Below are 12,709 nucleotides of genomic sequence, written 5' to 3' on the forward strand. Positions count from 1 at the left end.
GTGTCAATAGTTTTGATGTCTTTACTATTATTCTACAATGTAGAAATTAGTATACAAAAATAAATAAAACCCCTTGATTGAGTAGGTGTGTCCAAACTTTTGACTGGTACTGTACATAATATAAATGAAAATGTGTTCTTTTACATGTTTTTCACAGAAAATGAGCCAAGGCCAATAAGTTTTAAAAAAGTAGATTATTTATTTGTATAATTTTTTTAAAGGTAAACATTGAAAATGGGTCCCTTACACCCGAACGCCACACAAGGGTTAATGGCAATATGTCTTTGTACAGTGCTTGTTATTAACCAGTAGGGCTACCCCCATACTAGTGCTAACGGAGTTTTTACAAGCAGAAGTGTGATACGGATGTGGGTAACAACATTTTGATACAGAGTTCTGGAACTTCGCGCATTCGTTGGGGATGCATAATAAGGAGGGTTAATTGGAGCTATGAACCCAGAGGAGCAGACGGTTACGTGGCTGATATCATTAGGGGTACTTAATTCACCCAAGAAGAACATAGCTGACCCAGAGGAATTTCTGAAAACATCTCTGAAAGATGGGGTCGTCCTGTGCAAACTTATGGAGCGGCTCGTGCCCGGCTCGGTTCCAAAGGTAAGCGCAGCATTGTAACTGCACTGTTATAAGTGCAACATAACAGTAAGTGATAACGGAAAAAGTCATTTACAAAGCCATAACGCTTTTCAACTGCAAGGGGGAAAAAAACACTGGCAGCGCCTCTGGAGAGGAAGGGAGGGGTAGTTTGATCAAATTGCTCATCTCCATTCGAGACATGTAATGTAACATGTCTTAGTTAAATCATTTGGAATAAATGAATGTGCCACATGCAACTTTACATGAGCCATTTATCAATAATGTAAAATATTGTTAAATTTGTATAGGATAACTTGCTGACTTCCTGTGAAGTGAAAAAAGTGTTCCGCATTCTGAAGTTCACTAACGACTCGGAAAGAGTTGTTATTGTTCTGTGGTTTAGTCTTAAAAGTAACCATAACGTTCCAAAACACATTATGTAACCAAATATCCATATATATTCAAACTGATGCACATTCTGCTATCCAATGCTTTTTCTCACCTGTGCTAGATGCATTTGCATCTATTGTTGAAAGAATATCTAGGGTACAATTTTAGAATGATATGATGGCTACAAGTTAAACTTTTAGAAGATATTACGTTTCTTAATTGTGGTCTTATTAATGTATAGTAGTTCCACGTGCATTTTGTAATACAAAAAGTAGGCTCCGAGACAGAATGACAAACAATCAACATGCACGCATATCGATATGCAGCGTTGCACTTTTAGCAGGTTGATTTATTTGGGGCACCAGACATTCACTGTATTTTGTACAGGCCAACTGAATGCAGTCCGTAAAACAAAGGAAAACATACATGATTCATTTAGCATACATCGGCTGTAGGCACTCTTCTACATTAATTGAATCCAATTTAAAACTGATGACCGTCACTGACTGGACAAAAAAATAAGACGCAACGCAGCGGAGAAGCGAGAGGTCATCCGCACGTCACTTCCTCCTCAAAGGCTCGCTTCCTGATGCGACTGCCCCCTTGAGCGAGAGGTGGGTTTATGACCTGGTGGGTTTATGTATACATGAATGAGACAGTCGTAGGAAGAATCCACAGTTGCTTTGTAACCTGTAAGATATACCAACATTCTAAAGGATACAGTGGATTGTTACTTTGTTTCTTTTCCCATCTTGAGTTGTCATTTGCGTCAACGCCTATAATTAAACTAAATTAACCCGTTATCTTTATCTCCAAGGTATGCTATGTCATTATATATTTGTTTCATGTCTGGTTTTAGTACTGTCAGGATCCGAGAAACGAACCCGACTGCATCGCCAATATCAAGGAGTTTTTGAGAGGATGCACATCCTTGAAAGTAGAGGCAAGTCATTTCAAAGATCTTTTGTTTGTGGTGGTTGTTTAATCTATTTTATGTTGCAATGTTTTGCTTTCTTATATGATATCACGTTTTAATGATCGCATACACATATTTCGCAGACGTTATTGGGGGTGTAGCGAAATGCTTTTCTAACACATCTTATGTTTGATTTTATTTTATTTGGATCTCTTTTAGTCCCCATTTGGACTAATCTTCCAAGAGTCCTTATATGATAATGTGCTTGTTGTTGTTGGACATTTTGACTTGAGTTGGTTGCCGAATTCTTGTTTCTAGGCTCCAGCAAATAGTTAACTACAAACTTATTTGAGGACTGGTGTCATAGCTGAGAAATGTGAAGCCATGGTTAGAAAATAATACTGCATGACTGTGGCAATATATTCAACACAGGTTAGCCTTAACTTGCCTAGAACTGGTTTTTGTTATTTCAGCACAGGTTGTTTTCTTCTGCATGTAGAATGTTTTTGTCACATGTCTCTTGATTGCCTTGTGGAATGGGCTACCCTCTTAAGTAGGCATGCTTTCAGTCACTCCCACAGAGCACACAGACAGACAGCGGCTTGTTGATGGGTCTCAACTGAGACTGCTTCTGTCTTGAATAAGGCTCCACTGTTTGAGCAGTGTGCATTGAGCAGCAATGCAATTAAACAGAAATCGGAAATCTAGCTGTACTCTCTACCTTTCAAGTGAAAATGATCCCCCCCCTTCAGCCACAATAAGAAGTTACATTGATATTTATGTCTGCATGTAGCATATTCAGCAGAATCCGCACTAAACTAGTCTCTCCCTCAGGCCTAACATATTTCCAGCACAATGAGTGGTGATGCAGATAATAAGAGGGTGATGGAAGTCCTTTCCTTCCCTATGCAGTATAGTGACTGCCGTGCTGGACAGTCGTGCCTCTCACTCCCCAACCTTTTATAAATAGTCCTTTCTGGTCTTGAACCACATAAGTTGGTTTGTTAAAAAAAGAGTAATTGAATCAGCCAGGCTCGCTGCTGCAAGTCAAGTGGTTGAGGAAGAGAAACGCTGGCTGGCCTGTTTTTTTGTTTTTGGGAGGTCCCTTCTGCTTTCATGCAGCGATCCCACTTCTCCTCCATAATTAGAGCCTTTGCGGCAGTGCAGTAGCTCACGGCCGTAAGGATTTGGAGAGCCCCAGTAAAATGTCATCTTGACTTTTTTTTTCCGGACCATTGCAGTTCGGCCCTTCCCATGCTCTGGTCAGTGATGTGATGCTGAAACCCTCTCTCTTTTTCTTAACTACAGACAAAATGGGCACGTGGGGCTGTCATGTGACTAGAGAAAGAGAGCAGTCACTCTCACAACTTTTCCTTCTGCGCAGAGATGCAGAAAGGGGAAGCAGCAGCAACGGATTGAGGGCTAACTTGACCAGTTCTAGTCGACTACAGTATAGTTGAATTTATAGAGCCTGAGCCTGCAGTATTTTTTTTTTCATAGACATCTACAGTAATATACAGTTATAACATATGTGAGTCACATACTGCCCAGCCCCTGCTCAAGGCTCTTTGACAAAGACGGACAAGTGAGTTTCATATGTCATATTTTAGCCTCAGATGTCAGATTGTTTAGCTTTCATGTAACTGCGTTGTTTTTGATCCATGCTTCAGTTCTCTGTGGATGTTGTCAAAAATGAACAAGCAACAGATTGACACATGTCAATATTACAAGCTGCCCCAGGAGTCTTTCATCTTGACATGGTTAACAGAGAGCCAAATGTGTCGTGATAGTCTTACCAAAGCTGAAGCGTGGCTTATGCACTACCCCTGAGTCACAGTAGCTTTGACTCTGAAGGGCTAGATAGTCAACAGATTCCTCATGCCCTGCTACCCAAACTCCACATCTAAGATGTTTTATTTAAAATGTGAAACTATAGCTGCTAGAGGAAAGTGGATAGCTGGCTGTCTGTGAGGCCGGGAGGCCGAGAGCGAGCGAGTGCTCAGTGTGCATCGAATGGCAAATGAGGAGGGAACCGTCTGTTTCATTACCAAAACCGCTATGCCACGAAAAATATGGTTCACATTCAACATGCCTCTGTCTTGTTGTGTGCAAGTCGTATCCCATTGTGTGTTGTTGCTGGGCTGCAGTCGGGCTTCTCAGTGTGATAGTTAGCAAGTCAGCATCTCCTACTTCTTTGTTATCAGTGAAAAGCCTCTCTGCTGCTAATGATTTTTGACCTACTTCTCTTCCTCTGCTGTTTTTAGTCAGTCATATGAGCAGCTAGGCATTTTGCTTTTGAATTGAAAGTGTCTTCTTTGTGTCTTTTCTCCTCTCCTGCCAGGGATTTGAACCAGAGTGCCTGTACACTGGGGAGAACTTTAACAAAGTGCTGACCACTCTGCTGGGAGTCAACTTTGCCACGCAAGGTCAGTCTGATGACTGTATTGATCTTCTCTGGGCCTTATTCAGGAGGATGCAAAGCTACAAAACGTTCAGATCGAAATGCACTGTGTAAAACGGACATGACTCTCACTCTATACAACTAGCTTATACTTCTATCTTCAAGGTTGTAAACGTTGCACCCCACTGAATAAGACCATCATGGTTTTTTTTTAAGGTTGAGACTGAAATAATATTTACTCGCCTTCATTATCATGCAATGTAACATTGTAATCATTGATGTGTATGCCACTAAAGATAATACACATGTATGCCACATGACTAATCTGCCCTCTCTAAAAGAGGAACCAAGTGGAGTGAATCATTTTACAGCTACTTGTTAGCGTGTGCTCTGTGCACCGCTGAGACTCCTAATGACCACGTGTAGCGTTGTCGTTTATAACGCACTCTGCCGTGTCTGTGAGGGTGTAAATATGCTTGTGTGTCATTTTTTTTTTGTTTTGTTGCCTGGATTGGTCCCAGAAGGCCTTGTGAATCATGAACGGTGTCTTGTTCACAGGCAGCTAGCATGGCTGTGTCTCGCTGTTTCTATGGGCCTCCTGCGGAGTACCATATTTACTATGATGATTACCGTGGCTTTGGCTCTCATGTCCTACTGAAACCGCCTGGCTCTTTTCTGTCACATTGCATTCGAAAGACACCTGGCTGAGCTTGAATAAGGCTTTATTCGTTGCAGCAAGTTCAGTGGTATGACTGGAATTTACTTGGCTGGTACAGTGTCTCATTGTCAATATGAGGAAATTGTATTTTAAGTCAAAGCAACGGTGCAGCTAGGCTCTAAGACGTGCATGTGCTAAATGGCAACCCGATACTGTCACACCAATCGAACCAGTGTTTGTCTTTTTGCTAGTGCGAAGCTTTTGCTGCTAAGTCTAAAAGCTTTCAATGTCTTCAAAGCCATTAGTTCCATGTATCCGTTGCAGTCTCGTTATCAGTTTGAAGTTGTCTTAGCGCCAGTCCTCATCAGAGAGCATGGATAGTACAGGCCACAGCATGAAAACTGGACCAAAAGCTCTCGCTCTGCCCTCTCTCCTCTCAATGATGTGATCAGCTTGATATGCAAATCATCTAATGGAGTCTGAGGGCCAGAAGCTTTTTGCCAATCTTCAAAACATCTAGTGCAGTTGATTTGGGCTGAATTAGTCACACGCGCTTTAACGTGATCAAGAAGAGGCATCTCTGTCTCTGCTGCCCGTGATTTTCTGGCAGGCCTCGGCACTGAGTGTCCTCTCTCTGTCTCTCTCTCTCTCGTCTCTCTGTGTGCTTGTGTGCATGATCTGACAGTGCAGCTGCAAGAAGCAGTGGTGGCCAGGCCACAAGGAGGGAGCTGCTGACTACAGGGCTTGTTTGGGCGTCTCGCTGCACGTGCAGAAGCATGTGGAATCCGTGTGATAACCCCCCCCCCCACAGCCCTAAGAGAAACACAACCACTTCTACTATACTGGCCTGTCGTTTTTGCTCTTTTGGCCCATCTGCAGCTGCAAAGTGATGGGGAATGGGGGTGAGGTCAAGATTGGCTTTGACTCTTGGCAGTGCCCTAGAAATTGTTGGCTGAACCAACATGGATATACAGTACGTAGGCCTAATTGTTAAAGAGGAACTCAGAACCCCAGAGGCACCTTTTGTAATTTGATATCTGGATGTGTCTTTCTTGTAGCATACATGGCCAGGTCTCCCATGGATTTGTTTTTCTCAGGTCTAAAAGGTTGAATAAAGACATGATACTGGTGTCTTTTCCTCCAGAGTCATTTCCAGACTGTAGCAATATGGTAAATAACATGACTCACTGATCAGTGGCAGAGATACCGGCTCTGCCAATCTCTCTTTATCAATCCTCATTACAATGGTCTCAGTCTGTATAACTAAGAGGATATCTAGCTAATCCTGTCTTCCAGATGGTTGGCTCTCTATCAAAACATGTCTGAATAGCTTAGCGATGATCCACTCCTTTAATGAAAGGAGATTAGACAAAGGTGTTACTCCGGGACACTGTCCCTCCTTGGAAAGTGGATTTAGACTCCGTACCAGCCAACAAGGATGCACATGTATCATGTAAAGTCATGTGTTAGCTCATTAAAAGAGGATTCGCTGTCACTTCCCGACACCGATACAAGTATTGATCTAATACTGTGTTGGCTCAGTTGTAAAGGATGGCTATGGGTCCATATTTGGCTTATTTTTAGCAGCTTGCATTGGGAAAGAGTGTGGCTGTGGCAGAGACATGCCCAGGTCTGTTGGTACTGCTGTGGCTGGATGGCTGTTTGTCTTATCTCTATGTGAATCATAAGGAGCTGATGCATCACTGAGCCTTCAAGGGAATCCTCTCGCATGATGGCTGCCAGGTGTTTTCCAGTATTAGTCTGGTAGTCCTACAAGGCTGTCCTCCTGTCTGAGAATGCTAAGGAGAGTTTGTTAGTCAGCTCTTTGAAGACGATTTTGTTATTGTCTAAATCAACCTACAATACATTATTTACCATTCATTTCTATTGGGCACAACCAAATCTGAAACGCAACCAAAACAAACTGCAAATGCATCCAACAAGTTTGTAGAGTCACAAGCTTGATGTAGTTATTGTGTGCTAGGAATAGGGGACTAAATATGAAACTTTTGAGTACTTTAATACACTATAAGTGAATTTGTTCAAGTAATTATGATGCCTTCAAATGGAGGTACTAGATGCATAAAGTGCTTTCATTTCTAAACAGTAAAACAGATACAGTACCAGTCAAGTTTATTTTTACTATTTTTCTACATTGTAGAATAATAGTGACGACATCGAAATCATGAAATAACACTGGTATAATTTAGTAATCAAAAAAGTGCTAAACAAATCAAAATATATTTTATTTGAGATTCTTCAAAGTAGCCACCCTTTGCCTTGATGACAGCTTTGCATTTTCTCAACCAGCTTTATGAGGTAGTCACCTGGAATGCTTTTCCAACAGTCTTGAAGGAGTTCCCACATATACTGTGTAGAGGTCGACCGATTAATCGGAATGGGCGATTAATTAGGGCCGACTTCAAGTTTTCATAACAATCGGTAATCAGCATTTTTGGACACCGATTATGGCTGATTACATTACATTGCACTCCACGAGTAGACTGTGTGGCAGGCTGACTACCTGTTACGTGAGTGCAGCAAGGAGCCAAGATAAGTTGCTAGCTAGCATTAAACTTATCTTATGAAAAACAATCAATCTTAACATAATCACTAGTTAACTACACATGGTTGATGATATTACTAGTTTAACTAGCTTGTCCTGCGTTGCATATGATCAATGCGGTGCCTGTTAATTTATCACCGAATCACAGCCTACTTTGCCAAACGGGTGATGATTTAACAAGCACTTTCGCGAAAAAAGCACTGCCGTTGCACCAATGTACCTAACCATAAACATCAATGCCTTTCTTTAAAATCAATACACAAGTATATATTTTTAAACCTGCATATTTAGTTAAAATTGCCTGCTAACATGAATTTCTTTTAACTAGGGAAATTGTGTTACTTCTCTTGCGTTCAGTGCAACTGATAGTCCCAACTAAACGCAAACCAGATGGGATGGCGTATTGCTGCAGAATGCTGTGGTAGCCATGTTAGTTAAGTGTGCTTTGAATTCTAAATAAATCACTTAGTGTCACCAGCAAAGCACCCCCACACCATCACACCTACTCCATGCTTCTCGGTGGGAACCACACATGCAGAGAGATAATCCGTTCACCTACTCTGAGTCTCACAAAGACATGCCGATTGGAACCAAAAATGTCAAATTTGGACTCATCAGACCAAAGGACAGATTTCTACCAGTCTATTGTCCATTACTTGTGTTTCTTGGCCCAAGCAAGTCTCTTCTTCTTGTTTGTGTCCTTTAGTAGTGGTTTCTTTGCAGCAATTTGACCATGAAGGCCTGATTCATGCAGTCTCCTCTGAACAGTTGATATTGATGCGTTTGTTACTTGAACTCTGTGAAGCATTTATTTGGGCTGCAATCTGAGGTGCCGTTAACTCTAATGAACTTATCCTCTGCAGCAGAGGTAACTCTGGGTCTTCCTTTCCTGTGACAGTTCTCATGAGAGCCAGTTTCGTCATAGCGCTTGATGGTTTTTGCTACAGCACTTGAAGAAGCTTTCAAAGTTCTTGAATTTTTTTGGATTGACTGACCTGCATGTCTTAAAGTAATGATGGACGGTTTCTCTTTGCTTATATGAGCTGTTCTTGCCATAATATGGACTTGGTCTTTTACCAAATAGGGCTATCTTCTGTATACCACCCCTACCATGTCACAACACAACTGATTGGCACAAGCACACGAAGAAGAAGAAAATAAATTCCACAAATTAACTTTTAGCAAGGCACACCTGTTAATTGAAATGCATTCCAGGTACCTCATCAAGCTGGTTGAGAGAATGCCAAGGGTGTGCAAAGCTCTCATCAAGGCAAAGGGTGGCTACTTTAAAGAATCTCAAATATAAAATATATTTCGATTTGTTTAACACTTTTTTGGGGTACTACATGATTCCATATGTTATTTCATAGTTTTGTTGTCTTCACTATTATTCTACAATGTAGAAAATAGTAAAAAATAAAGAAAAACCCTGGAATGAGTAGGTGTGTCCAAACCTTTGACTGGTACTGTATGTATGAAAATACCCTCAAATAAAATGTGACATTCTGTACTGTCGCTTCATATAAAACGCAACTAATCCAAAATGTTGTAGAACCGAATTAAATGTTTAACTTCACCATCCAATAAATACGAGTGTAAGCACATTAGAGGTATGAATCATTAGGCCTTTGCCCTCTTTGATGTTGGTCATTGATAATGTACAACAAGGTCTCTCGGCTTGTCTGTGTTAGATGGCTGCTCTGAGCCGGCCAGGGATCAATGCTAGCTAGCAGAGTTGAGGTGATTCTGTCAAGTGCTCCAGAGCCAACAGCCTGCTCTGAAACACCTTCTCATCAACAAGCTGCTAGCACTGTGCAGTACACAGCCCAATGCTGTTTAACCTAACTACTGAAGCAACACAGACGTGTATGAGAGTGCGAGATATTTGTGTCTCATCTCTTATGAGTAATGTGTAATTGTATAAATGTGACAGGGATTTTTGTACTTGATTATAAGAATGATGTAAGTTGTTGTATTCACAACTGACTGACAAACATCTATATAACCTCCTAAGTTATTTGAGTCCTTGCACTCGCAATGTGTCTTTTTTTTCGTGGATCAATAATGAAATATTCAAAAGTCTCGGTCTGTGTTTTTTTTGCTCCACAGACTGTGGCACTGAGAGGTCATGTCCCCAGTCCGGCACATCCGCTCCTAGTCAGTCCGCCTCTTCCCACACACTATCCTCATCCAAGTCCCTGCGCAGACAATCCAAACCAGTGGTAGGGTCACACAAACACACGCACAGCACACCGAGTTCATGTCAATTCCATCTCAACAATGTCTGTTTATGTCCTGAATTGGCTGCATTGAAATGGAATGGACCCCAACACTGGTCTTAACGGCTGCGGTTGTTTACCACTCAGTAAACTGACAACCGTTCTACCCAACCAGGAGATGTCGGAGAACGGCGGGGGCGGGCTGCTGCTGGTGAAGGCGCGCTTCCAATTCAAGCAGAATAACGAGGATGAGCTGTCCTTCAACAAGGGAGACCTGATCGGTGTGTCGCGCCAGGAGGAGGGCGGCTGGTGGGAGGGCTCGCTCAACGGCAAGACGGGATGGTTCCCCAGCAACTATGTCCGCGAGGTCAAGCCCTGCGGTGGGTAGGGTTAGGGAAGAGTTTATGTAGTACCTGGAATGGATTTAGACTAGATCATTTTGCATGTCACTTGCTGCTCCAAAACTCTGGTTCTAATTCCTTTATGTCCTGCAGATAAGCCTGTGTCTCCTAAAGCCACTCAACTTACCAAGAACTACTACAGTGTGGTGAGTGGGCCCTCTCCCATTGGATCTCCCTTTTCTACAGCTCTGTATGCACTGGGCCACGACAGCTTTGCTTAGGGGAACTGTAGGCTGTAACACCATGCCTGTTTCCAATGGGATGTGGCTTATTTCAATGATCTTTCTCAGGTGGTGCAAGACATCCAGGAGCACGAGCGGGAGTTTGTCAAGGAGCTGCAGACAGTCTTGAGCTCTTACCTACGACCCCTACTGGCAAGCGACAAGTAAGCTCCAAGAACAAGGATGGGGGACATGGAGGATTCATTCAGATGTTTTAATTCATCTTAAAATACCAATTGCTAAAGAACTTTGTATCATTGTGAATCTCTCTTAGAATGACCCATGCACCTTGTTTTAAAACGTTTATTTTCTATTTTTTATGAGTATATTCATTCTACTCATTATAATTCTATGTTCTCTGTTGTGTGGTGTCCAGGCTGAGCATTACAGACAGTGGCATTCTGGGCGCTAACCTGGAGGAGATCCTCACCTTCCAGCAGGGCCTGGTTCTGGCTCTGGAGGAGTGTACCAAGTAAGTGTGTGAGAGTGTTAATGGCTGTGGTGGAGGCACTGCTAATTTGAGGCAACTGAATCAAATCACATTACCCTAACCCCACGTCAAATCTGCCACTAGACGTTTTACATGCCGGACTGTTTCTATCAGATATTCTGGAGAGAAATAGATTTGTCGCGATGTAGATCTAGATTGGATGGCCTCTGACGACGTGCACCCTCTAGTGACCGATATCTGAAACCAAAGATACAGGAACAAACCAACTGTTGTCCTCCAACTAACTCACCCACTTCTCTCTGCGCGTGTTGCAGGGTTCCAGAGAGCCAGCAGCGAGTGGCTGCCTGCTACCTCAACCTGATTGGTCAGATCAGGATGCTGTACCTGTCCTACTGCTCCAGTCACCCCTCGGCTGTCTGCGTACTCACTGACCACAGGTCAGGCCTTATGGGCATCTCAGTTCTGCATGACATGAATCTAAATTTGATTCACATTTCATTGCATTTAACAGTCAGTATAATAATGTAAAATGGCATGTTTTTGTGGATAACTTTGGGATTAGTTGGAGTTTCTCTTTCACCCACTAGGTGTCATACTTTCTCTCTGTAAATGTAGAGGTGTAACCAATGATGTGTATAAACCCTGGATGACTGACAGGGGGCTTGTGTTGAATTCACCTTGCAGCCATCTTGGTACCCCTCCTGCGTTGTAAAAAAGATTTTGGAAGCTATGGTGATGCATTTATTAATATCTGCATTTGTTTTTCTATTACAGACTCTTTAATGCATAGTGTTAAATTATATTATCTGAGCTAAACATAAAAATATATATCTATAAAATGTTCCTTTTAAAGTATTTTTTTTTTTGTGCTCGCTACAACAACAAAAACATTTTAATTGAAATACTGTAGAATTTCATTCATTCCTATGGAGGACTCCTCCTACTTGGGAGTGCCAAAATGGCTGACCAGTGGCTTCAATGGCCAATGCATATCGTCACAAATCCAGGGTTCATATACATCATTGGGCGCGACAGAGGGGTTTCTCACTTATCAGTTGTAACTATGAGTGAGTGAGTGACCTTCAGTGTGTAGCCAACCCTCGTTATATCCTCACTGTGTCATTCACTACAATCAGCCCGGAGCCTCTGAGCACCTCTTAATGGTTCGTCTGCTGTCCTTCACACACGGTAGGGGTAATTAAAACCAAGAAATGAATCAAGCGGTTGTGTAATTATTATGTTAGTTTAGCAAATTAATCATGTATGCTATTTTGCAACTGTTGTTTATTCCCCTCCCTTGTCTCTTGCTGCACAGTTGTTAATGTGAAAAGATGCACTGCAGAGAAAAGAACACACACGTACAGGAAGCTGCACACAGGATATCTATAGTTGTGGTTGTTGTTTGAGACAGATGAGGCCCTTTCGATTTCACACTAAACTAATTAGCATCTTTCATACTGTGGGATCTGTTTTAAGTTTTGTCCTTTCACTATCAAACAAATTCAACATTGACTTAATTGATTGTTCACTCCAAAATCAATGTCTTTTAAAAAAGATCTTGGTAGAATCTTTCCCCTTTATCTCTTTACATCGTCAGCCAGCAGTATAACTGTGTGTTGTAGTGAGGAGCTGGGTACGTTTATGGAGAGCCAGGGGGCCAGTACGCCGGGCATCCTGACCCTGACCACCAGCCTGAGTAAACCCTTCATGAGGCTGGACAAGTACCCCGTCCTGCTGCAGGAGCTGGAGAGACACGTGGAGGTACAGTAGGCCTCATCTAGAGCCAACATGGAGGGCAGTTGCTTAACTCTCTATAGGCCCATCTATGGAACCATATGCAACTGACATTTAACTCACCTCCACTGTCCCAGATGGCACTCCTCTTCAATGCT

At 42.3% G+C, this 12,709-nt stretch overlaps 1 protein-coding gene across 4 annotated transcripts in view; it reads left to right on the forward strand.

Moving 5' to 3' along the window:
- The first annotated feature begins 305 nt into the window (after positions 1-305).
- Positions 306-12,709, forward strand: part of LOC106604746 (rho guanine nucleotide exchange factor 6) — a 31,308-nt gene continuing 18,904 nt past the window's right edge. For 2 of the 4 annotated variants that reach the window (XM_014199721.2, XM_014199722.2), the window contains exons 1-10: positions 306-615; positions 1,844-1,927; positions 4,242-4,326; positions 9,635-9,747; positions 9,920-10,124; positions 10,239-10,291; positions 10,436-10,530; positions 10,743-10,838; positions 11,132-11,254; positions 12,440-12,578. In XM_014199721.2, coding sequence (XP_014055196.1) covers positions 451-615; positions 1,844-1,927; positions 4,242-4,326; positions 9,635-9,747; positions 9,920-10,124; positions 10,239-10,291; positions 10,436-10,530; positions 10,743-10,838; positions 11,132-11,254; positions 12,440-12,578 — 1,158 coding nt within the window. In that variant the 5' untranslated portion in view covers positions 306-450. Of the gene's footprint in view, positions 616-1,584; positions 1,677-1,843; positions 1,928-3,249; positions 3,486-4,241; positions 4,327-9,634; positions 9,748-9,919; positions 10,125-10,238; positions 10,292-10,435; positions 10,531-10,742; positions 10,839-11,131; positions 11,255-12,439; positions 12,579-12,709 lie in introns of those variants that run through there. The other 2 variants (XM_045718127.1, XM_045718128.1) reach the window with 2 other exon arrangements.

The sequence above is a fragment of the Salmo salar genome, chromosome ssa05 (genome assembly GCF_905237065.1).
Source record: "Salmo salar chromosome ssa05, Ssal_v3.1, whole genome shotgun sequence".
NCBI lineage: Eukaryota > Metazoa > Chordata > Actinopteri > Salmoniformes > Salmonidae > Salmo > Salmo salar.